At 35.2% G+C, this 25033-nt stretch overlaps 1 protein-coding gene and 1 pseudogene across 2 annotated transcripts in view; both read left to right on the top strand.

Moving 5' to 3' along the window:
- Positions 1-25033, top strand: part of ATG5 (autophagy related 5) — a 130058-nt gene that overhangs the window by 17541 nt on the left and 87484 nt on the right. Inside the window, exons 3-4 of one of the 2 annotated variants that reach the window (XM_060616291.3) lie at positions 3198-3325; positions 12547-12625. In XM_060616291.3, coding sequence (XP_060472274.1) covers positions 3198-3325; positions 12547-12625 — 207 coding nt within the window. The remainder of the gene's footprint in view (positions 1-3197; positions 3326-12546; positions 12626-25033) is intronic. The other variant, XM_060616292.2, reaches the window with a different exon arrangement.
- LOC144616291 (cytochrome c oxidase subunit 1 pseudogene) lies at positions 16427-18423 on the top strand (annotated as a pseudogene).

The raw sequence follows: 25033 nt of genomic DNA, 5'->3' as shown, positions 1-25033 counted from the left end.
GGAGCTTACATTCTAATACTCCTCATTCCTTATGTAAAGAAGTTTTCATTTCATGAAAATCATTTGTGAATTTTTCAGTAACTTTGAACCCTAGGCATGTGGTACGACACCCCAAAATCAGGAGATGATATCCGTGCTCATTAGTCCTGATGTGTTTTCTTTTCTTATAATATCCATAGGTTAATATTCTCTACAGAATAGATTATTATTTAATTACAACAGACATTTTAAATTAAAAGTTTCGGATTTACTAGTATAAAGCTTATTAGACTAATAGATTACAGTTGATTCTTACACAGGTTTGAACTGTGTGGGTCCACTTATATGATGATCTGTTTTACAGTTCAGTGTTGTAAATGTATTTTCTTTTCCTTATGATTTTAATAACATTTTCTTAGCTTTCCTTATTTATTGTAAGACTATATAATACATATAACATACAAAATATCTGTTATTGGTAAGGCTTCCAGTCAAGAGACCATTAGTAGTTTAAGTTTTTGAGGAGACAAAAGTTATACATGGATTTTGAACCATGTGGGGGTTGACACCCCTAACTCCCACGTTGTTCAAGGGTCAATTCTGTACTTATTTATTTAAAAAAATGGCTAATTTATTATGCTATTTTAATTTCTTAGAGATGCCCACATTACATTTGTATTTGATTCTGTGATTTCTGATTTTAATGAATCTTTTCTTTGCCATTTCTTTAATAGAATATGATTCTGCAAGTTGTTTAAACTGCATATAAAATAGACTTGATAATTTCCTGTAAAACAACTAGTGTTTTTTCTTACATACTGTATTCATTTCCTTTTTCTTTTCTTCCCTAATCCACATTCTAGTTGTTTCTTTATAAAAGAGGAACTTAACATTTTGTTGAATCCACATTGCTATCCAAAAGCTTAGTTCTAGTATCAACAAGTACCTTCCGTTCCGTCCTGGAGCATGCCAGCTACCTCCTACCCCCTGTACCCTGTTGTCCCTAGGACCACTGTCATATTCTCTTACCCAGTTGGGGCTTGTTATCTTGATTTTCTGTGATTAAATATTAGTTCCCTTAACCAGAGTATTTCTCTTTGTATGTATTCCCCAGCCCAGTAGTTCTACTTGATTTACTAACCAAAAGACAACTTTTTCACTTAATTAATTAATTAATTAATTAATTTGTTTTCTTGAGAGAGAGTGTGTACATGTGCTCACAAGCAGGGGAGAGGCAGAGGAAGAGGAAGAGAGAGAATCTTAAGCAGGCTCCACATCTCCTGAGGTTGAGATCATGACCTTAGCCAAAATCGAGAGTCAGATGCTTAACTGACTGAGCCACCTGGGCACCCCCAAAAGACATAACTGAATAAACAGCATGAAAAATGCTGCAGAATTAGCCTGTCAAAAGCAGCTGAAAGAGAATAACAATACAATTTTACCAGCAAAAGACAGAAGCTTAGAAAGTAAGAAATGGGTAGAGTATCTACTACAAAGGAGGGAAAAACATAAATTTTTGCCACTTTACTCCTTTAATAATTTTTTTTTTTAACATTTATTCCTTTTTTGAGAGACAGAGTGTGAGTGGGGGAAGGACAGAGAGAGAGGGAGACACAAAATCCAAAGCAGGCTCCAGGCTCCAAGCTGTCAGCATAGAGTAGGATGCAGGGCTCAAACTCACAAACCATGAGATCATGACCTGAACTGAAGTTGGATGCTTAATGACTGAGCCACCCAGGCGCCCCAGCCACTTTCCTCCTTTTATCCACTTGTGTGTTCTTCTTTATAAAAATTCTAACCAATTTTCTTACATACTCTCATGTTTTCTTTCTGAGTATCTTTGGTGGGGGAAAAACAATGATGGCCATTATAACTATGCTGGTTGAAGGTTTACCTAGCCCAATATTCCCTCCCAGACTTTTCTTTCTCCAAAGTCCAAGTAGCCCCAGGCTCTGTGAAGACAGGATTGAAGGAGTTGATGGACAGTGGCAGGATCACCAGTCTACCGGCATTACATCTTAAGCTTGTGTCTTATTGCACTTCAAAGCTTTAGGGGTGCCTGGGTGGCTCAGTTGGTTAAGCATTGGACTTTGGCTCAGGTCATGATCCCATGGGTTCCTGGGTTCGTGCCCTGCATCGTGCTCTGTGCTGACAGCTCAGAACTTGGAGCCTGCTTCAGATTCTGTCTCCCCCTCTCTCTCTGCCCCTCCCCTGATTGCATGCTCTCTCTCTCTCTTTCTCTCTCTCTCTCTCTCTCTCTGTCTCTCAAAAATAAACATTAAAAAAAATTAAAGATTTAAATGTGTAGCTCAATAATCATCTTTAACTTATTTTTCTCCTTCAGTTTTTTGATTAGTAGTAACCAAGATCTGTCTGACTGATTTCCAGACCTTTCTCACTTTTCCATTCCTTCATGCCCATCTCCTCATGTGATGTTTCCTTAACAGATTTCCAGTCTATAATCTTACCTTCTTTAAGTCTTTTATGTACAAACTGCTAGAATATTCCTCAAATACTGTTTCTCATTGTGCCATCCTTTTATTCATGCTATCATAGTGGGCCCCTCTTGTTCATTAAATGACCTTCTATTTGACCTTTAAAGGCCTGTCTGTTGCTGCAACGAAGTATTTTTGTAAGTAATTCTTATGAATTTTTTTTTTTTGCCTTTATTTTAGCCTCATATAGAAGAGGACAGATTATATCTTTGTCTTGGTGTTCTTCATTGCGAGTAACCTAATACACAGTAGATTGTCAAAACATGATGGACAAATTGAGAAGTCCTGATTGATAAGTCAAGATGTACATTAGGACTGAGTTGATTATCTTCTCAGAACAGTTTAATTAACTCAGGTGAATCATATTAATTTTTAAGTTAAATTTAATAGAAGTAAGAAGCATCCTAAATAGCATGACATCTGATTACATTGTATTTTTATTTGGAGAAAAGTATTACAGAAAGATTGTATGTAGATTGATTTGTGTTGTTTATTCTAGGTACTTATACTATAAGCTGTACTTTAAGTAATGACAAGAAATTTTAAAAGTTATTAACCGTTAGCCTATAAAGGGTTTGCTATAAAAAGCAGTTGACTTTGTGTGGAATATTCAAAATAATGCAAAGAACATGGCTGTTTTTCCTTAAGATTCAAAAACCTATTTAGTATATACATTTTAAAAAAAATAGTAAATAAATACGGTTTTACAAATTTTCATTTCAGTTGCTTTTGCCAAGAGTAAGTTATTTGACGTTGGTAACTGACAAAGTGAAAAAGCACTTTCAGAAGGTTATGAGACAAGAAGACATTAGTGAGATATGGTTTGAATATGAAGGCACACCACTGAAATGGTGAGTGAATTTTTCTGCATTTTTAAGCATTGAGTATATGCTAGCTTTAAGAAGGTATAGTGCCCTCTAGCAATTTTAAAAAAGTTATATAAAGAAATAAATCACTAGCCTAGCTCATATAATACAGTGCATTTTATTCAAATATTTTACTGAAAATATTTCTTCCTTCTGTTGGATGCATGGGAGACTGGACACATTTGTATATATTTTCAACAGTAGATTTTTCTATAGCATAATAGTAGTGTATTTGGTTATGCGGTTGTTGGTTTTTTTTTTTTTCCTTTCTTCAGATACATTTAAGACTCCCCTAAGAATGTCACTCTGTGACAGTATTCAATTTTGGTTCTATTTCCAAAGTTTTTATAATAGATCTTTATATGCACATGATTACCTAAAATGGCATCTTTCCAACCGATTGCCACATTTAGTTGATCACTGTGCCAATATGCACATTTTATCTAGCCTTGGTTTAGTATTTAAAATATATTGATTTTCTTTTCATGTGAAAAATAATTTTGATATTATATCATTCTGAAGAAACATATTGAAAATCCTAAATCTGGGCTTATCCATGTACAGATGATGTATTTTGTGCTTCCTCTGTTACTGTAGGGAGTTTTGTAAATTGTGCTTCCAAAAATATTTAATGAAACTGGAGAAATTATAGAGAGAGGCATATAAAAAAAAAGGTTCAAGGTATGCTGGGATATAGGTGTTGAAATGCTGCCATATGAATGTAGTTGAATGAAAAGATAATAGACTGAGTTAAGACTCGAAGGAAATATGAAACGTATAAATAGGTTAAAAGTAGACTTGGATTCTGAATCTCAGAGTATTAAAATGAAGAGTTTAAAAAGAGTCTTATAAAAGAGGAAGCTAGTAGATGTTTAATAAGTGCAGTTGACTTAAATACAAGCATTACTTAGAAATAAGGAGTGAACTTTTGGAACTTACCTTGTGTTGATGAATTCCCACGAGTGAATAGATTTCTCATGATGGTTTAGAAACCTACAAGGTGACTTTGTATTGGGTTATGGGTCACGTCTCCAACTTTTTGAGGCAATTCTGGGAAAGGATGACACAGTTCTTTATAGCATTCATTTTTTAGTAAAAACCGTACTGATGAGCTTCATAGTCATATATCAGACTCATTATGACTCTTGACTAGTTCTAGATCTCAGACAGCACAGATAAGTCCATGTTTTCTGTTTCTTTTTATTTCTCAGAATTGGAGGTTTTGGAATGGGAAGGTGGCTTAAAAGAAGTGTAAGAGGAGCAAGGATCAGGAGAGTAGAGGGAAAGGAAGGAGGGGGAAAGATTGTGGCTGAGTAGCAATAGGATATATCTATATTCTTGGCAGTTCTATCTGTATTATAGTTGGGTATTGAAGTTACATTGCTTTATGTGTATTAGTTGCATACACATTATTGTAAGAATCCATGTGACTGACACTAGGCTTTTCAATTTTATCATTGTAAAGTAGGGCTTCTCAACAACAGCCCTGTTGGCATTTTGACCCAGATAATTTTTTGTTGTGGAAGGGCTATCCTATACATTGTGGGATTTTTAGCAGCAGCCTTGACCTCTGCCTACCAGTGCTAGTAATATTCCCTCTAGTCATGATTATAAAAAATGTTGCCAAATGTCCCGGGGTGGAGGGGTACAAAACCACCCCTAAATGAGAAACTCTGAAAATGATGGGAAACCTCAATTTAACTTTTATAAGTAAATGAGTGCTTAGTCATCATCCTTCAGCTGCTTTTTAATCCATCCTGTATGGTGGTGGTTTTTGTATTTGATAGGATTTGTATTCTACACATTTGTATTCTGTATCAGTAAACAATGTTTGGACCCATTTCTCCCTGTTACTATGGAGTAATGATCTTGGCTTAAATATATCATGTCCTTACTTTGTCAGGATTTATCCCTTCTGAAAGTCTTTTATTAAAGAGTAAAATTAAAATTAGTTTTACTTTTAGAGAGCTTATATGAAAGTAACTGTGGTCACATATCTTCATTGTAGGTTTTGGGGTGATAACTTTTTATTATGCGTGATGTCACTCTCATAGTTATATGTCTTGTTGTAAGCTCATTGTGTTTAATGGCTTTTGTTAAAACTCTGCCTTTAGTGAAGTAGTCCCCCTTTATCCTGCGGTTTTGCTTCCGTAGTTTCACTTACCCTCAGTCAGCCGTGGTCTGGAAGCAGGTGATCTCCTCTGACGTATTGTCGGAAGGTGGTCAGTAGTAGCCTTACGCTGTGCCATAATGCATATGTCATTCACCTCACTTCATCTCATCACGTAGGCATTTTATCATCTCACATCATCACAAGAAGAGTGGTGAGTACAGTACAGTAAGATATTTTGATGGACCACTTCATGTAACTTTTATTATAACTTATTGTAATTGTTCTATTATGTTATTGTTGTTAGTCCCTTACTGTGCCTAATTTATAAATGAAACTTTATCATAGGTACATATAGGAAAAAATGTAAAATGTGTTGAGTTTGGTACTATCTGTGGTTTCAGGCACCTGCTGGGGCAGTCTCGGAATATATCCCCTACAGATATTGGGGGACTAACTACCATATTGTTAGGTACTCCATGTATTTGAGGAAGCAATAGCTTCCAGAGGTGTGAATGTAACCTAGGACCTCTGGGCTAAGTCTTGACCTTTTTCTCTTTTTCCTCCTAACTATTGCAGTTTTCTTCCACATTAAAGGAGTTATCTTCCCTGTGTTAAAGGAGTCATAGGCTATCAATGTCTGGCATTTAAGCAGTGGGCTTCATATAGGATAATCATGTAGGGAAGCAGCTACCACTGAAGTTTTGTAGGACTTGGACTTTTGAGACCATGCAAGTGTCTTAAAGAGTAGAAGAACATGTATTTGAGTAGGATGATAACATCTTTCTTATACCTGATTCTTTGGAGTTTTAAATAAAGTCAAGTGAGAAAAAAATCAAACACAAGATAATTCATAAAAGAAGGAAGAAAGAGCATAAATTGATACTCTTTCTTACTCTAGAAGTCCTATTCATATTTATTGTTATGATTGTTTAAATATCTGCACGAGATACTTCAGTATGGGCTTTGTACCTTAAGTAGCAGTACGTAAGAGGTGCTAAGTAAATGTTCACTGCATGAATGAATCTAAATTAAATTAGTCTCTTCTTTTTATTGAGAAAATGAGGCTCCAATCAATAAAATAACGTGCTCAAATGAGTGAGTAGAATCAGATTTTGAGTTCTCAGTTCAGGGCTCTTTCTACCACACCTGCTGATATTCTGTTTGCTAGTTGTTTTTTTTTTTTTAATTCTGTATGTTCTCTCTGCATTGCTTATGTTAATTGTCCGTCTTAGAATAGAAAGATATTTAAGAGCAGTGGTATACACATAATGAATACTTAGGATATTGTTGATTTATAGACAGAATCCGAGGGGTCTTTATTTGATTAGTGTTTTATCCTCTACAGTGCTTTGTTTTAAAAATTACATGGCAGGTGGAAAGTGCTGATCTAACTCAAATGTAAGGATCTTTTTTTTTTTTTTAAGAGTGATTTGAGTTGATTAGTCAGCAGAGGGTGCTCTAACATTGCATTTTAAAAGGTGAAGTTTCTTTTTACCATAAATCAAGTGTCCAAAGTTTGTATTTGTTGCTTTTGTATTAGACTTATTTTAAGAGAACAGTTTCTGGTTCTTCAAAAGGATACTTTGTTTGTATACCCTAATATTGGTTAGATCTTAGGCCTTCAGTATAAGTTTTAGAAAAAGTTTTCTTTTCTTATTATCTTAGGTAAACTGACTTATTTTCGGGACTGATTGTTGAAAGTAAGAAGTTGAAACTACCTTTTGAATAAAAAAAAAGCGGCACTGATTTTGATCTTAAACATAAACGGAATGACCCAGAGTTTAATACTATATCTGTGTGGTTTCAGAAGTAAATTTTAACAAAATGACATCTTAATCATAAACACTGTGCAGGCTTTTCTCTCTTATGGATAGTCATTTTTCTAAGGTTTTGAACTTCTAAAATTTTATACATTATTTTGTAAACTTGAATTTTGAAATGTGGCTTACTTAGCATTTTAGACATTTAGTATCCCCTTGGTTATTTTTGTAATTTTTCATGCATAAGAATAGGTTTAGAAAGCTGTGAAACACAGTGCTAGTCTACAGTTGTTTGTTCCATAGATGAAGCAGGGCAAAATTTATTGTAATCATTAAATTACTTTGGTGTACATTTGAGTTGTGCCCTTTTTTATTCAATGAAATGTAATCCTGTTTCTAGTGAATCACTGTAACAGACTTATGAATAGGCTGCATTTATTTCAGTGACATGGAGTAGGATGACAGTTCTCTAGTATATGGGGAAGCTTTCTTTTGCTGCTGATGTTAGAAGACTGCTTTATTATCCCACTGCAGATGTTTAGACTACTGTGAGCACCCTTGGCTGACTTAGGAACATATCCGTTATTGCTATACATGTGGCCAGTATGTGTGTATGTATTTTAGCAGTAATGAAAGGGTGAAGAAGAAACAGCTTATGCAAAGAATAATGAAAATATTACTCATTTTGAGAAATTGAATTTAGAAAAGACTAGATCAGTTTAAGGAAGAGAAAGAAAATGAATAAAATGTGAAAAATAGACCTCACAGTAACTTCTGGCACAGTCAGTTGTTATGGGGCGGTAGATGGAACCTTTACTGTTGGCTCTCTTCTGGGATATATTCCAGGTTCATATCCTCACCGCTTCCTTTTCTGTTAAATTTAGGTTAGATTGGCAGGAGTAGCAACATAACAGATAAATGGCTACATTATGATTTACTTATAGTTATGGCTTATGTGGTTTCTGTGTTGTGGGTTAGCAGCCTCCTGACAAAACTATGTAGAATATCTATTTAGAGGAGTTGTACAAATTAGTGCTTTTGAAACCCTTGATGTAAATCAGATTATAGTGTAAGAGAAATTCAGTACCTTTAATTTTTGCCAGTTCTGTTTTTGGTTATAGATTTTCTTGCATATTAGTAAACTCATCAGAAATAAGCAGTCTTGGAACCAGTTAATTCAGATAGTATATTTGTTTGGAGTTGGTATCCTTGCATCAAAATCATTCTGACATAAACACCTGCTTTGAGCCGTATATAAGCTGTAGATGTTGACCGGACAGTATAAGGAAGTAAATAGTTTTTTTGGTGCAGTTTTATTTTTAAGGAGTGTTACAGGGTAGTTATTAGCTATTACATTTAGAATGCTTTTATATTAATACTTTACATACATTTATATTTAAATATAAGTGTTAGGAACCATAATATTTAAATTTCATCCTAATATTTATCAGGATAAAGAGTCTTCATTTACCATCTGAGGAAGTGAACTTAGATACACAGACAGACATATGTTTAAGTCATTTTATAAATAACTTAGAGACTAATAAAGGAATAGTGAATGACAACTTTATTAGAGATTTTAAGAAGTATTTAAATACAGCAAATTCAGATTTTCACTCTGTATTTTCCTGGTTTTGAAGGTACAGATACCTGAAATGGGCAGTGTCTTCTGAATGCAACTAACTACTCATTTGTTGTCATGTAAATAGACCTCTAAGAGGTTCTGGCTTATTGGTACTTTACAGCAATGCTTAAAGAAGTTTTTAAAACCTTTGACAGATCATGATTTTGTTGTAAAACTTGTGTTTACATTAGTAAATACCAATTCGAATGATCAATACTTTTTCATTTCTACGTCATATGATTCCTTCCTGTCATCTTTGGTACAAATCTGCCTTTAGCACTTACCTGCTTCCTATCAGGTAAATTGCAGTGCACAAATAGCATACAAGATGTAAAAATACTATCACACATCTTTTTAGCAAAATGATCCAGATTCTTGTCATAAAATATTGTATAATGGAATTATTGATGTTGAACGACTAAGTGGATAAGAATGCCATCTCTTTAGAAATATATTGTTCAAGGGGCGCCTGGGTGGCTCAGTCGGTTAAGCGTCCGACTTCAACTCAGGTCACGATCTCGCGGTCCGTGAGTTCGAGCCCCGCGTCGGGCTCTAGGCTGATGGCTCAGAGCCTGGAGCTTGCTTCCAATTCTGTGTCTCCCTCTCTCTGCCCCTCCCCTGTTCATGCTGTGTCTCTCTCTGTCTCAAAAATAAATAAACGTTAAAAAAAATTAAAAAAAAAAAAGAAGTAAAAAAAAGAAATATATTGTTCAAAAACAGATGAACATAGGGGAAGGGAAGGAAAAATAAAATAATATAAAAACAGAGAAGGAGGCAAACCAGAAGAGACTCTAAAATACAAAGAGCAAACTGAGGGTTGCTGGAGGGGAGGTAGGTGGAGGGATGGGCTAAATGAGTGATGGGTATTAAGGGGGCACTTGTTGGGATGAGTGTTATATGTAAGTTGCTGAATCACTAAATTCTCCTAAAACCAACACTACACCATATGTTAACTAACTTGAATTTTAAAAATATGTATCTATCTATATAAGTATATACATACATATATATATAACCAAAAAAAAATACATTGTTCATTAATTAGTTTTGAATTCTGTAAAATTCGCCTAGAATATCATCTAATGACTCATAATCTGAGATTTCACTTAAATGATCAGTTTTACGGTCTAAAGTCTAAAGTACTGCTGTCTTTTTGTAAAAATCATCTGATTTATCCGATAATTGCATAACATCTTCCCTTGTCAGTGTTTCCTCTCTTTCCCACTATGCATGGAAAACAAGACATTTTTTTGCTTTCAGCTGTGTTAATGATACCTAAAAGCAGATGGGGTCTGGATCCTTACTTTATGCTTTCTTGAAATATGATATTCTAGGTGAAACAGTGAGAAAATGGAAGGATGCATTATTGTATCATCCTTCTAGGCATGCCATTATTCTTCCAAATTGCTACTATTTTAGTCTTTTTTATCTTTAAAGCATAGATGGGAATATTTGATGAATAATGAAATAATTCCTAAAATGATGAAATAAGATTCCTAGAATAGAACTAACAGAGGTCTCTTTTGTAAAAATACAAGGCATTATATAGAGCTCATATAATTTAAGAAGTTCAGAGAGGGGGCGCCTGGGTGGCTCAGTCAGTTAAGCGGCCGACTTCAGCTCAGGTCACGATCTCGCGGTCCGTGAGTTCGAGCCCCGCGTCAGGCTCTGGGCTGATAGCTCAGAGCCTGGAGCCTGCTTCCGATTCTGTGTCTCCCTCTCTCTCTGCCCCTCCTCCGTTCATGCTCTGTCTCTCTCTGTCTCAAAAATAAATAAAAAAGTTAAAAAAAAAATTAAAAAAAAAAGTTCAGAGAGAAGGATGAGAATTGGATAGAATCTATAACTTTTCTATAAAGCAGCATTTTAATTTTGTTTTTTTAATTATTATTTTTATTTTAGTTTTTGGCAGGCTAGGGCTTTTTTTTTCCTTTTTTTCTTTTTTTCCCCTTCCATGGCTTCTGAAATGTTTCTGAAGGAAACGTTCTATTATTTAGGTAATCCAGAATTTCCTTCAGTACTCATATTTGGTTATGAAAGATTTGTGTTAGATGCTAACTTTCAAATAGAGACGTTCGAGGGTGTTATTAAGAGATATAACACATATGTGACTAAAACTACCTACTGTTTTATTTTACTAGCAGGGCATTCTAAATTATTTCTAAATAAATACATGATCTCTAGTAATTGATGACTTTTTCACAATTATGTTGTGTAGATGTAAGCAAACATAACTAGTATTAGTTAATATTTGAATCTTGGTTAGGCAATGTATTGGGTCACCATTTTGAGAGGAATTAGATGTATTTCCAAATTTTTCAGCTTTTAAATCTAGGCATAACTCACTGACATTCAAAGGACAGAACCATATAGGATACCAGCTAGTCGTGTTTTTGCTTTTTTGGGGAGTATTATTTAATTCTATTTCATTATTTAAGCCACTTTAGATTCTTTGAAAGGATGATTTTAAAAATAAGGTTTGTTGAAATCTGCAAGGTTTGTATTATTAACCTTGTATTTATTGCTAAATAATTTGCTTCACTGTGAATAAAGTTATATTAGGAAATGTTCTCTTATTTAGAAGTCCAGAATGTATTTTTTCTTATTAAAAAAATTTTTTTTAATGTTTATTTTTGAGAGAGAGAAAGAGACAGAACGTGAGCCGGGCAGAGTGAGAGGGAGACACAGAATCAGAAGCAGGCTCCAGGCTCTAAGCTGTCAGCACAGAGCCTGATGGCGGGGCTCAAACTCATGAGCCTTAGAGCTGAGAGATCATGACCTGAACTGAAGTCAGCCGCTTAACCGACTGAGACACCCAGGTGCCCCATAGAATTTATTTTAAAAAGGGGAACCTGGGTAGCTCAATCGGTTGAGCGTCTGACTTCGGCTGAGGTCATGATCTCACAGTTCGTGGGTTTGAGCCCTGCGTTGAGCTCTGTGCTGACAGCTCAGAGCCTGGAGCCTGTTTCAGATTCTCTCTCTCTCTCTCTCTCTCTCTCTCTCTCTCTCTCTCTCTCTCTGTGTGTGTGTGTGTGTGTGTGTGTCTCTCTGCCCCTCCCGTGCTCACGCTCTGTTTCTGTCTCAAAAATAAACAAACAAACAAAAAAAACCCACTTTAGTTTGAGGGTGCAGAAAAATATTCAGTGACTTTGGAAAATGTTGACATGATGTTATATGAAAAAAGCAGGGTATAGTATTACATAAAGGATAAGCTTAATCTATATTTAGATATGTATGCATAAATAGAAGGCTGGAAATTTATATGCTGTAGTAATAACCAAAAATGGATGATTGTATGCTTTCTTAGGTGCTCTTCTTCTTAAAATTTTCTAAAATTTTAAGTTGTTTTAAAAATAAAAAAAATTTTAAAAAGCTTTAAAAAACTGGTTGTCCAATATGAACACTGGGATTGATAATCAGGTATTGCAGTACTGTGATATAATAGTGGTCATGACTGATAAACGATGTTTTAGCACAATCCCATTATGTATATTGAGGCTTCATTGGGGAATGAAATGGTTAGAAGAAGGACTAGTACCTGGCAACAATACCATATTAGCTTAGGCAAGTAACTGTGTAAAATGTTGTCTTCCTGTGATTTGTGGTTAAAGCCCCCTGATATTTGATGTTACAATATGTGCTGAAGTTTATTTTGTAGTTGTAGTTATAACTTTAAAATACTCTTTCTTAAAACGTACTCTTTTGTTTTTAGGCATTATCCAATTGGTTTGTTATTTGATCTTCTTGCATCAAGTTCAGCTCTTCCTTGGAACATCACAGTGCATTTTAAGGTATAGTTGAAGTAGCATTTCCCATTTATCCCACTTGTGGTATTTAGTAAGTAGACTTATGAGTAGAATTTTTGTTTTAAGCGAAGTTGTTTATTGCCTCTCCCATGATACTTTTTAATGCCTAAGCTGCCACTAGTGTTCATCCATATAGGTTTCGATTTATTCCTAACTCTTGGCAGATCCATTTAAACATTGTATGTATAAATGCCTATTTGTTGGAACTGAATGTACTACATTTAAAATCTGAAATATTTTGGAATATTTATATTCATTAAAAAAAATCTCAAATAGGAAGGACAAAGTCCTGAGTTTAGATGTAGGCATAGGAGTAGGGAGGGGTACAGCTTAACACTGTTGAGTAACTCTAAGGCTATTTTGATTGAATTGTGAGAAGGGTTAGGAGACAGAAGTCCAAAGACAAGATCTGAGTGTGTTTTGAGAAATTTTAATTCCTGTACTTTTTAAGACCAGTCCAGATTTATTTTAACTTAATTTCGTCCCAGTATTTTATAACATGGTCAGTCTTTCCCCTTTCCCCTTTCCACCTTGATTTTTCAGCCCCTGCTCCCCAAGCAATTCACGAATACTATCGAAGGATTGAAAAACCTCTATTAGTTGATCACTAGGCAGTGATTCTCAGAGGGTTATGGATTGTGGGAGGGAGGTATGTTAAAAGATTGAAAAGTCGTTTTAAGTGTCTAATTTGCTTTCCTGTAAGCGGCATTCATTCAGAGTCACTGCCTAAAGGCTGCTCACCCATTCTTCCTAAGATGCTTTCCTTTCCATTTTACTAAAAGTGAGTGTGTGGGTCATTGGCGTTTATTTCCCTGTCATTTGCACTAATGTGCTTTGCACAGTACCATGTTACCACAGGTTTTATTACCACAGGACCATACAGAGTGAGGATATGGTTCTGATACATGTGACTTTCAGTTACTATGGTACCATGCAAATCAAAGGTTCTGATACATGTGACTTTCAGTTACTATGGTACCATGCAAATCTAAGTTTAGAATGGTCTGAAGATAAAACTACTCCAAGAATAATGAGGGTAAAGGTTCCATATTGCCTAACACGTTAGTCTTTCCCATTACGTTGAAAAATAATTCCCATAATTAGATTATTTGCATGGGTGAGAAGGATGCACTTTAAGACTTTGAAATCTAGGTTAAAATATATCACAGCTACACTTTTATTTATTTATTCAGCAAATACCAGAAACCTGCTGTGTGCCAGCCAAGCACTATTCTACAAACTTGAGGTACATGAGTGAATGACCCAGAGACGCTCAAAACACTCACACACTGTATGGTGCCCAGCTGGCACTACATACCAAGCCCTCTGTAATTACCCATTGAATGAATCAGTGGATTGTAATAATGATAGGAAAAGCTTCAAATTGTTATGATTGTTTTAGTGTAATGGTTCTCAAAGCAGTCTGTGGACCCATAGGGGTACCCGAAGCTCTTTGAAAAGATCCATGAGGGTAAATCTATTTCTGTAATAATAATAAGATGCTAGTTTCCCTTTCCTCTGTGTTTCCATTTGTACTCACCTGCAAAAGAGATGGTGGGTAAAACTGTTGGTGCCATAGCACAAAGCCGGGCAGTGCACGCACCACACTGTGCAAGTGGTTATTGTATTCCTCACTGCCACAGTCGTTCACTTAAGACTATTCTGGATGAAGCAGTACAGGTTATTGATTATTATTAACTACATGCCTTTTCAATCTGCTTTGTGATGAAATGGAGAGTGTATATAAAGCACTTCTGCTGTATGTCAAAAATGATGGCTGTCTTAAGGAAAAGCACTTGTGCCCTTGTTTGAGGGCAGGCCAAACAAGTCACTTTGTTCGTGAAACACCATTTTTTTATTTGAAAGAGTGACTGACAGAGCGTGGTTATTCATATTTGGGCATTTGTAAGACAGTTTTTTAAAATAAATGAAGTGAATCTCTCATTGCAAGGACAGCAACTGACAATATTTGTTGCCAGTGATAACGTGAACTTTTAAGTGAAAATTGGAATTTTGGAAAACATATCTGCTACCATGAGCTCGACAGCTTTATTATTCTTAAAACAATTTTCTGATGAGATTGGTGGTCATTTTAACATCTGCTTTTTAAGAAATTTTATGTAAGAAATGTGTCAGCATTTGGAGATCTACATTAATTCAGTAAACAAATAATTCCCAAATGGTCAATGCATGATGTTACAAAATAATGATTGTGAAAAAGATCTGTTCAAAATACAAGGTCAGAATCAGGGATTTTAATGTCACAGATCAAAATGTTTATTGATATGTTTTCAGATTCCACATTAATGTTATAATAAACTGAAACTAATAAGATAATTTATCTGTTTTCTACTAAGCCACACATTAAAAACATTTGTAAAACCATAAAACAGTGCCAGTATTCTCCCTAAGTTTTTATTGTTGTTGTTCTGGAAAATAGTTATTTTTCACAAAAAAAATGATTTTTGTGTTACATCTAATGGTATATTCTTGGTATTTTTTTTATTATTTATTTATTTATTTATTTATTTATTTTACCATTTATTTATTTTTGAGACAGACAGAGACAGAGCATGAACGGGGGAGGGGCAGAGAGAGAGGGAGACACAGAATCTGGCCATCAGCCCAGAGCCCGACGCGGGGCTCGAACTCACGGACCGCGAGATCGTGACCTGAGCTGAAGTCGGACGCTTAACCGACTGAGCCACCCAGGCGCCCCTCTTGGTATTTTTAAATGAATTGCTTTTTGAGGTCTTTAGTAGGTCACACATTTTCTTCCCAGATGGGAAATTTATTAGAGAAATCCAAAAAAAAGCGGAATCTTAGAGCTAATAAGGAAATTATGGAGGATGTTTTAAATTTGCTCAAACTACCAGCGTGTTTCTCATAGCTGCCCTTTGTACACTTTCTGCCCCTGGCCTGTGTTGGAAGAAAATTATTGCCCAGATTTCTTTCTGTAAATTAAATTCCCTTTATTTAGGGTTATAAAACTTAGCTTTCCTCAAAAGTTGTCCCTGAGTGTTTAATTGATGTGGTCCATTTCTGTTGCATTACTTTATGGCTTTTGATTGATTACAATAAAATTGAGTAAGCATTACATTTGCAGGTAGCAAAGCAGTGCTTTTAGAATGAGGGAGCAGAGTTTTGTTTTGTTTTTAGTTTCTAGATAATAGTTTATCAACAGATTGAATTTATCAAATAATAACTTTGTCAGTTGATATGAATGTATTTTATCTCTTATGATACTGCATCGAGTATGCCAAATGGTGTCTGTATTTTAACCATACAGCTTACAATTTATTTCTTTTACAGTTGCTTTCAAAGATATTAATTGATTTTGATTAGGTTTTATGCAATAATAAGCTCTCCAAGAGACTCTGTCTGCATAAACACACACACACACACACACACACACACACACACACACTGGATCATTTTGTAGTTCAGACTGAATTCTTGGTGGGGGAAATCTTTTAAAAAGCTTTCAGGTATTTTCTTTTTAACTGACTTTGATGCTTGTCATTTGAATAGATATATAATGTTCATAGTAAATGAGTTTTAATGTCTAGAGCAGTGCTCTTCAAACTTGCGCATACAAATTACCTGTGTGTCTTGTTAAGGTGAGGATTTTGATTCTGATTCTGTAGGTTTGGGCTGAAGGCAGAGGTTCTGCTTTTTTATTTTTTAATTTATTTTTCTTTTTTTTCTGTTGGATTTTTAGACTTTATTGCATGAATTCATCATAACTTCACAGTCAGCATAGATGTTGACACATGAACATATTTTATATCAGCTACCATAATGATTGCCATTCCTACAAGAAAACGTATTTAGTTGACAAACCACCCTCCATGGAGGAAATATTAAATGATCACCAGCTGTACAATGAGCCTTATGTTTTATTTTCTTATTTACAGTAGGAGGTCTAGCAGGACTTAACTCTAGCTAATTGATCCTTGGTTCCTGTTCTTCATGATACATATTATGTAGTAGCATAATTTCATTACATCTTATCAATAGAAGCATTATTTGTCATTATAGGAGGATTTGTTCACTGACTCCCATTATTTTCAGGCTATACATTTAACTCAACCTGAGCAAAAATTTGTTTCACAACTGTATTTGTAGGTGTTAACATAACTTTCTTCCCACTACACTTTCTTGACTTTTCAAGAATGCCACCAGCTCACTTTGATTATCCAGATGCATATACAATATGAAATACTACCTCATCCATAGGTTCATTCATTTCATTAACAGCAGTGATATTAATAATTTTCTTAATTTTAGAGGAATTTGCATATAAACAAATACCAATAGAATTAATAGCTACTTATCTCAAATGACTACATGGATGCCCCCCTCCCCCATATCATACATTTGAAGAATCTTCTTACATAAATGTAAAATAAGAAAGGAAGGAATCAAACCTGCTCAAACTGGTGTCAAGTCAGTATCATAACTCCTATGTCTTTCTAAATGAGTGAGATATTAGTAAAAATTATATAACTTTGTCAAAGTGAAATTATAGGTTCAAACACTTTATATCTTGTTTTTATTTTAAGTTTATTTTGAGATAAAGTGTGCATGGGGGAGGGGCATAGAGAGAGGAAGAGAGAGAGGGACTCCCAAGCAGGCCCTATGCTATCAATGTGAGCCCTCTGTCAGCGTGAGCCCGATCTGGGGCTTGATCTCCGTGAGATCATGACCTGAGCCGCAATCAGGAGTCAGACACTTAATGGACTGAGCCACCCAGGTGCCCCTCAAACACCTCATATCTTGATGACATATCCATTCTGGCTTGGTTTCTAAGATGCAGCATCACCTATTGTACAACTTTTACACTTCATGATCATACATTATAATTGTTCTCCTGACTAGCTCCTTAGTGATTTACCTTATTTCATTGATGTTAACAGCTAACCTAACTCACATAAGTACAATAGACATGCAAGAAGTAGAAACAGCTTGAACTATTCTACCAGCCATTATCCTAATCTTAGTTGTCCTGCTATCACTATGAATAGATGAAGTTAATAATTCTTGCCTTACTGTAAAGACTGTGGGTCATCAATGATATTGAAGCTATGAATATATACATTTTTAATTATTTTTCTCATGATAAATGTACTCTTGAATCCCCATCCCCTATTTCCCCCATCCCCTTACCCACCTCCCCTCTGGTAACCATCAGTTTGTTCTCTATAGTTAAATCTGCTTTTTGGTTTCTCTCTCTCCCTCTCTCTCTTTTTACTTGTTTGTTTTGTTTCTTAAATTCCACATGTGAGTGAAATCAAATGATTTATCTCTTTCTCTGACTGACTTATTTCATTTAGCATTATACTCTAGCTCTATCCATGTTGTTGACAAGGGCGAGATAATCATTCTTTTTTACGGCTGAATAATAATCCCATTGTATATTTGTGTGTGTGTGTGTGTGTATGTGTGTGTGTGCATGTGTATGCATGCATGCACCACTTCTTCTTTATCCTTTCATCTATTGATATGGACACTTGGGCTGCTTCCATAGTATGGCTGTTGAGGTTCTGTATTTTTAACAAATTCACAGGTAATGCAATACTGTTGGTCCAGCAGACCACATGTGGAATAACATGAGTTTGGAGAACAGTGCAGATCTAAAAGTTAATGATATTGTGTAAAGAACCAAAAGGTTATAAGGATGATTCAGAAAATTAAAATGTTTTTAGAAATTTTTACATTATTTTTGGAATTCTGAGAGAGAAATATTACATAATTGTAAAGCGTTAACTGCTTTAAAACGTAGATCTGGATATTTACTTTGTTTTCTTTCTCTGTTTATCAAGACAAGAATGAAAATGGTAACTTCTTCAGACTTTTATAATTAGCATCAAGGACATTTTTGATTCCTAAACTTCATTAGGTTATTGAGAAAATTATTTCTCTTCTTCACTTTTTTATTTAAAAAATTTAAATGTGTATTGGAAAAGTTGAGAGTTGTCAGGTGAACATCTACATATTTTTTTACCTGGATTTGCCAGTTGCTAACATTTTGCTACCTTTGCTTTATTTTTCTTTCTCTATGGTTTTTTTCATCTGAAATTTTCATTATTCCTATAGGCATACTGTTTGCAAAGCTGCATTATAATTAAAAAGTTGCTTACAGTGTGTGAAATTTTTAAAAAGAGAAATTTGTAGTGTGATTCAAAAATATAGTAACATCAGGCAAAGATAGTGGGCTCTTTAAAATGCCCAGTTCTATTGCATATCCTAAGTAAGAGTTTCATGAGTAAACAAAGTCAACAGTAACTTGGTGTTTTTCTTTCTGTCCTGATGACGTGGTACTAAATTGGTATAACTTGGTTCTGAGAAGAGCACAAATTTTAATTCTGAATTTTGACTGTGATTATTAGGCGTAATGGTTCAAATTTGCTAGGTAAAAGAGGGTCAGCATTAAGGTAAGTGCTTCTGTGCAAACACTACAGAATAATTGTGACTAGACAAAATTAGGTTTTTGGATCAAAGTATTCTCTATCTTTCCTACAATGCTTAAAAGGCACTACTATGGGTTTTGACTGTTCTTTAAATAATTTGTATGACTGCCCCACACCCTTTTTCTGACGAACAGATCCTTTCTTGCTAGGCCAAGAGCCCCTGTGTCTCCCTGGGGAAATTTACTATATCTCTGCTTCTTCACTATGTGTTGAAGACATAGGTCTGAGGTAGCTCTCCCTGTTCTTGAGTGCACATCACAGTCAGCTTCTGCTGCAGGTACTTGCCAGCTCTAAATATTGGTGGTTGTTTCGTAGTATCTGTCAGTACTGCATTATATTAGTTATTTGTTGCTGTGTAATAGATCACCACAAATGTAGCAGTTTAAAACAACACAAATTTATTATCTCACAGTTTCTGGGGATCTATCTTCTTCTTAGGGTCTCACTGTAACTGTGGTGTTGGCTGAGCTACATTCTTGCCTGGAGACTGAGAATCTTCTTCCAGGCTCATTCATGTTGCTGGCAGATTTCGTTTATTTGTGTTTGTAGGACTGAGGGCTCTTTCTTACAGTAGAGGCTGCACTGAGTATCTAAAGGCTGCTTGAAGTTCCTTGCCATGTGGACTTTCCTGGTATGGCAGCTTATTTCACTGAGTCAACAAGAAGTCTCTAGAGCTAGAGACATTAAAATTTTTTTAATGTTTATTTATTTTTGAAAGAGAGAGAGAAACAGACATAGAGACAGAGCGTGTGGGGAAGGGGCAGAGAGAGAGGGAGACACAGAATCTGAAGCAGGCTCTAGGCTCTGAACTGTCAGCACAGAGCCTGATGCAGGGCTCAAACCCATGAACCATGAGATCATGACCTAAGCTGAAGTCGGACGCTCAACTGACTGAGCCATCCAGGCACCCTATGATTGGAGTTTTATATAGCATGACTTAATCGTAGGAGTAAGATCCCATAGCCTTTGCCATATTCTTTTGGTTAAATGCAAATAAAAGTCTTGTCTATAGTCTAGGGGAAGGGATTGCAGAATGGTGTGAAGGAGGTGGAGATCATGGAGGGTCATGTATACTTAAAACTTTATAAAATATGGTTTGTTTAGCCATTAATTTATTCATTGAATATTTATTGAGGTTAACATCTGCTTTTCAGCTATGACAGAGTAATTGGATTGGATTTTTCCTCCAGCCATAAACAGCTATAAAACTGGACAAAATATATGAAGTAGAGCTCTTTTCAGGCACTGGACATTAGAGAGAAAGAACAAACAAGGTGAGCACCACATTTAGCCCATCTCTGTGCTTCAGGGCAGTTTCCTGACTGTGTCATGGGGAATGAAACTCAAATAGAGCAGGCAAGTCCTGCTGAGTTAAGGATGCAGAAATTGGAGTTCTGAGCCACTGAAGCAGCTGGAATTTGCTAAGCAGGGTATCAGAGAAGAAAGTATCAGTGTGACTTTCCCAAGAGTCCTTTACTGAGAGTTGGGCTAAACATGCATAGGCAATATTCCTCAAGGCCAACTAGAGAATGCATGTTAGATTGGGATAGGTCCCATTATACCTGGAGAGGTTGGATTCCAGCTCATCTGGAGAGAGACCTAGTTAACATAACTAAACATTTATCTGAGACCAGAAAGACTATGCTATAGGAGTAAGAGTTATATCTCAGAGCAAGATTAGCAGATTATGATCTGTGCTAAATCTGGCCTACTGATTGTTTTGTGTGGTTTGTGATCTAAGGATGTTTTTTATATTTTTTAGTGGCTGAAAAAAATGATTACACAAGAATAGTATTTTGTGAAGCTTGAAAATTATGTGGAATATACATTCTAGTGACCGTAAATAAATTTGTTTTAAAATGCAGCCATCAATGCTAATTCATTTACATATTACTTTTGGGCTACATGGGCAAAGTTGAGCACTTGCTATAGACACTGTATGGCCCACGAGTCTAATACTTTTACTGTCTAGCCTTTTACAGAAAAAGGGTGGCCAACTCCCATTAAAGAGCAAGGATTGCTTTGGATCTGCTCTAATAAAGCCTAAAATTAGGCCTTCTTGGGATCATACAGAGAGGCACCAGGCAGAACAAAACTCACCAAGAAAGACAATACAATCTAGAAAACCCACACCATATTTACAGGGTTCAGCATACAACTAATTATTACTATACATGCAAATAAACAGGAAAATTTGAACCATATCAAGGGGAAAAATGCTATCGATAGAAACTGGTCCTGAGATAACCCACATTTGAAATTCGGAAAAATGAATTAAAGCACCTATTAACTTAATGACTTAAAATAAGATTACACAATTATAGAACTGAAAAGAATAATATCTGAAATGAAAAATTCACTGGATGGGCTTAACGGTGAATTGGAGATGACACAAGATGGGTTCTGTGAACTTATAGTCAGATCCATAGAAATTATCCAATATGAAGAATCAAAAGAAGAAAATCAGTGCTGGTGGTGGGGGAGACAGAGTCCCGATGACCTCTTGGATAATATCAAGCACTCTTACATATATGTACTTAGAGTCCTAGGAGGAGAGGAAAGAGGGAAGGATTCAGAAAAATGTTTTTAAGAAATAATGATTAGACTCCCATTTTTAGTTTTTTTTTTAATGTTTCCTTTATTTTTGAGAGAGAGAGAATGTGAACAGAGGAGGGGCAGAGAGAAAGGGAGACAGAACATCTGAATCGGGCGGTGTACTGATGGCAGAGAGCCCAGTGCAGGGCTTGAACTCATGAACTGTGAGATCATAACCTGAGGTGAAGTCTGATGCTTAACCAACTGAGACACCCAGGCTCCCCTGAACTGTTTTTTTAATGTTTATTTATTTTGAGAGAGAGAGCATGTGTACACGCGTTTGTGCAAGTGGGTGAAAGGCAGAGAGAGGGGGAGAGAGAGAATCCCAAAGCAGTCTCTGCACTGTGAGCACAGAGCCTGGCGTGTGGCTCGACTTCTCGAACCATGAGATCATGACCTGAGCCCAGATCCAGAGTCGGATGCTTGACTGACTTAGCTACCCAGGTGCCCCGATTAGACTCTCATTTCTTTATTTCAAAGCTACAGTAACCTAAACTCCATAGTATTGGCCTAAGGACAGACATAAATCAGTGGAGTAGAAGTGAGAGTCAAGACTAAAACATAAATTTGTGGGCAGTTGATTTTCTATATGGGTGCCAAGGCAGTTCAGTGAGGGAAAGAATAGTTTTTCAACAGATTGTGCTGGCAAACTGGATACCCACATGTAAGAGAATGAAAGTGACTGTATATTAAAAAAAAAAATAATACGTTGGAATGGATCAGAGACCTAAATGTAAGAACTAAAATTATTAAACTTTTAGAAAAATAAATTTGTGACATTGGATTAGGCAGTGAATTATTGGGTATAACACTGAAACCAAAGCGGGGGGCGGGGGGCAGGTAAATTGGACTTGATCAAAATGAAAACCTTTGTGCTTCAAAGGATGTAAAAAGATAACCCATAAGAGAAAATATTTGCAAAATCATATTATCTAAGAAGGGTCTAGTGTCCAGAATATATAAAGAACTCCTAGAATTCAATACTAAAAAGGTAAAGAGCCCAATTAAAAATGAGCAAAGTAAAAATGAACAAACAAAAAAATGGGCAAAGTATTTGAGTAGACATTTCTCCAAAGAAGATATATAAATGGCCAACAAGCATGTGAAATGATGTTCAGAATAGTTCTTAAAGAAGGGCAAAGAAAGACACCATTGAGTTTTCTCTTCGACCCACTAAGATAACTATAATCAAAAAGCTGGATAACAACAGGTGTTAGAGTGTGGATTAATTGGTACTCTCATATGTTACATGTTACTATTAGAAATGTAAAATGATGTGGCTGCTTTGGAGACCAGTCTGACAGTATCTCAAATGATTAAACATAGACTTGCCATATGACCCACCAATTCCAGTCATAGTTATTTACCCCAGGGAATTGAAAACATATGTCCACGTAAGAGCTTGCACATGGATGTTCATAGCAGCATTAGTCATAATAGCCAAATAATGGAAGCAACCCCAGTGCTTATCAACTGATGAATGAATAAACAAAATGCATAGCCATATAATAGAATAACATGGATCAACATGTTCAAATAACATGTTCAAATAACAATTTGAAACAACATGGCTTTGAACTGCGTGGGTCCACTTACATACAGGTTTTTTTTTTTTATATAAACATACTACAGTATTATAAATGTATTTTCTTTTCCTTTTTATTTTCTATTCTCTAGCTCACTTTATAGTAAAATACAGTATACAAAACATACATAAATAGGTGATTGACTGTTTATGTTATTGTAAGGCTTCCGATCAGGTTATTCATAATTAAATTTCTGGGCAGTCAAAAGTTACATGTAGATTTTCAACTGCATAGGGAGGGATGTGAGTTGGCACTTCTAACCACTTGTTCAAGGGTCAACTCTATAATTTAGTCATGGAAAGGAATGAAGTATTGATCCATGCTATGGCATAGATGAACTTTGAAATGTCATGCTAAGTGAAAGAAGGAAGACACAAAAGACTGCATATTGTATACACATTGGGATGCATTTATATGAAATGTCCAGAATGTGCAAAATCTAGAGACAGAAAGTAAATTAGTGTGACTGCTTATAAATATGGGGTTTTTCTGGAGTTACATAATTTGATAGTAGTGATTGTTGTACAACCTTGTGAATATACTTAAAACTACTGAAATGTACTTTTTTAAATGGTGAATTTTAAGCAAATATCATCTGAATTATATCTCAGTTTCTAAAAAAGAAATAATGGTTAATGATTTTTTGTATTTGGGGGAGAAAACAATCTGTGTATTGGAAGAAGCTCAGGAAATTCTAAGCAAGTAAATATGTAGCATACCTAGGCATATCATAATCAAAATTCTGAAACCCAGTAATATATAGAAAATCTTGAAAGCTGCTACAAAAAAAGAAACATGACCTAAAAGAGAACAGTAAATGATGGTGAATGATGGATGATGTCTTATGAGAAATCAAAATACAATACAGTGACATCTTAAGACACTCAAAGAAGCTATAGACAGGAGTGAAGAATACCAGAAATGGTTAATAAAATGGTAAATACAAAAGATTACCTCCTTTAACTGCTTTAAAAGGGATATGACTGTTTAAAATAAGAATGATAGAATTTTACAGAAGGGTTAATACTACCATTGAAATAAAATATATGACCACAGTTGTCTAAAGGATAGGGTCATGAATCCTCAGTTAACTCTGGGTCAAAGAAGAAATCACAAGGGAAATTTAAAAATACTTCAAACTAAATGATAATGGAAACACAACATAATTAAAGTTTGTGAGCTTCATATAAAACCAAGCTTAGAGGAACTTACAAACTTTCTGTAGTAGAAAACATAATTTATACTGATATCAGGAATGAAAAATGGAATATTACTACAGATCCTATAGCTATTAGGAGGATAGTGAGAAATAAAATGAACAACTTTATGCCAGCAAATTTGACAAATTGACATACTCAGTGAAAATACAATTTACTGAAACTGACACAATAAATAGCAGATACGAATAACCCCTAAATGTATATAGAAGTTGGATTTGTCATTAAAAAAACTTTCTTGTAAAGTGAAATTTGTAAAGTTTCATTGGTGAATTCTATCGAATATTTAAGGAATAAATAGTACCGATCTTTACAGACTTTTTTTTCAGAAAATAGAAAGGGAGGGAATATTTCCCAGTTTGCTCAACAGGCCAGAGTGATGCCAGAATGTGTAATGGGTATTAAAAGAAAACAAACAAACAAACAAAAAAACAACACAGACCAATATCCCTCATGAACATAAATGCAAAAACTCTCAAGAAAATACTAACAAACTGAATCTAGCAATATAGGAAAAGGACA

The sequence above is a fragment of the Panthera onca genome, chromosome B2 (genome assembly GCF_046562875.1).
Source record: "Panthera onca isolate mPanOnc1 chromosome B2, mPanOnc1 haplotype 2, whole genome shotgun sequence".
Lineage (NCBI taxonomy): Eukaryota > Metazoa > Chordata > Mammalia > Carnivora > Felidae > Panthera > Panthera onca.
Note: the sequence above shows the minus strand (reverse complement) of the source record. Positions and strands in the feature narration are given on the sequence as shown.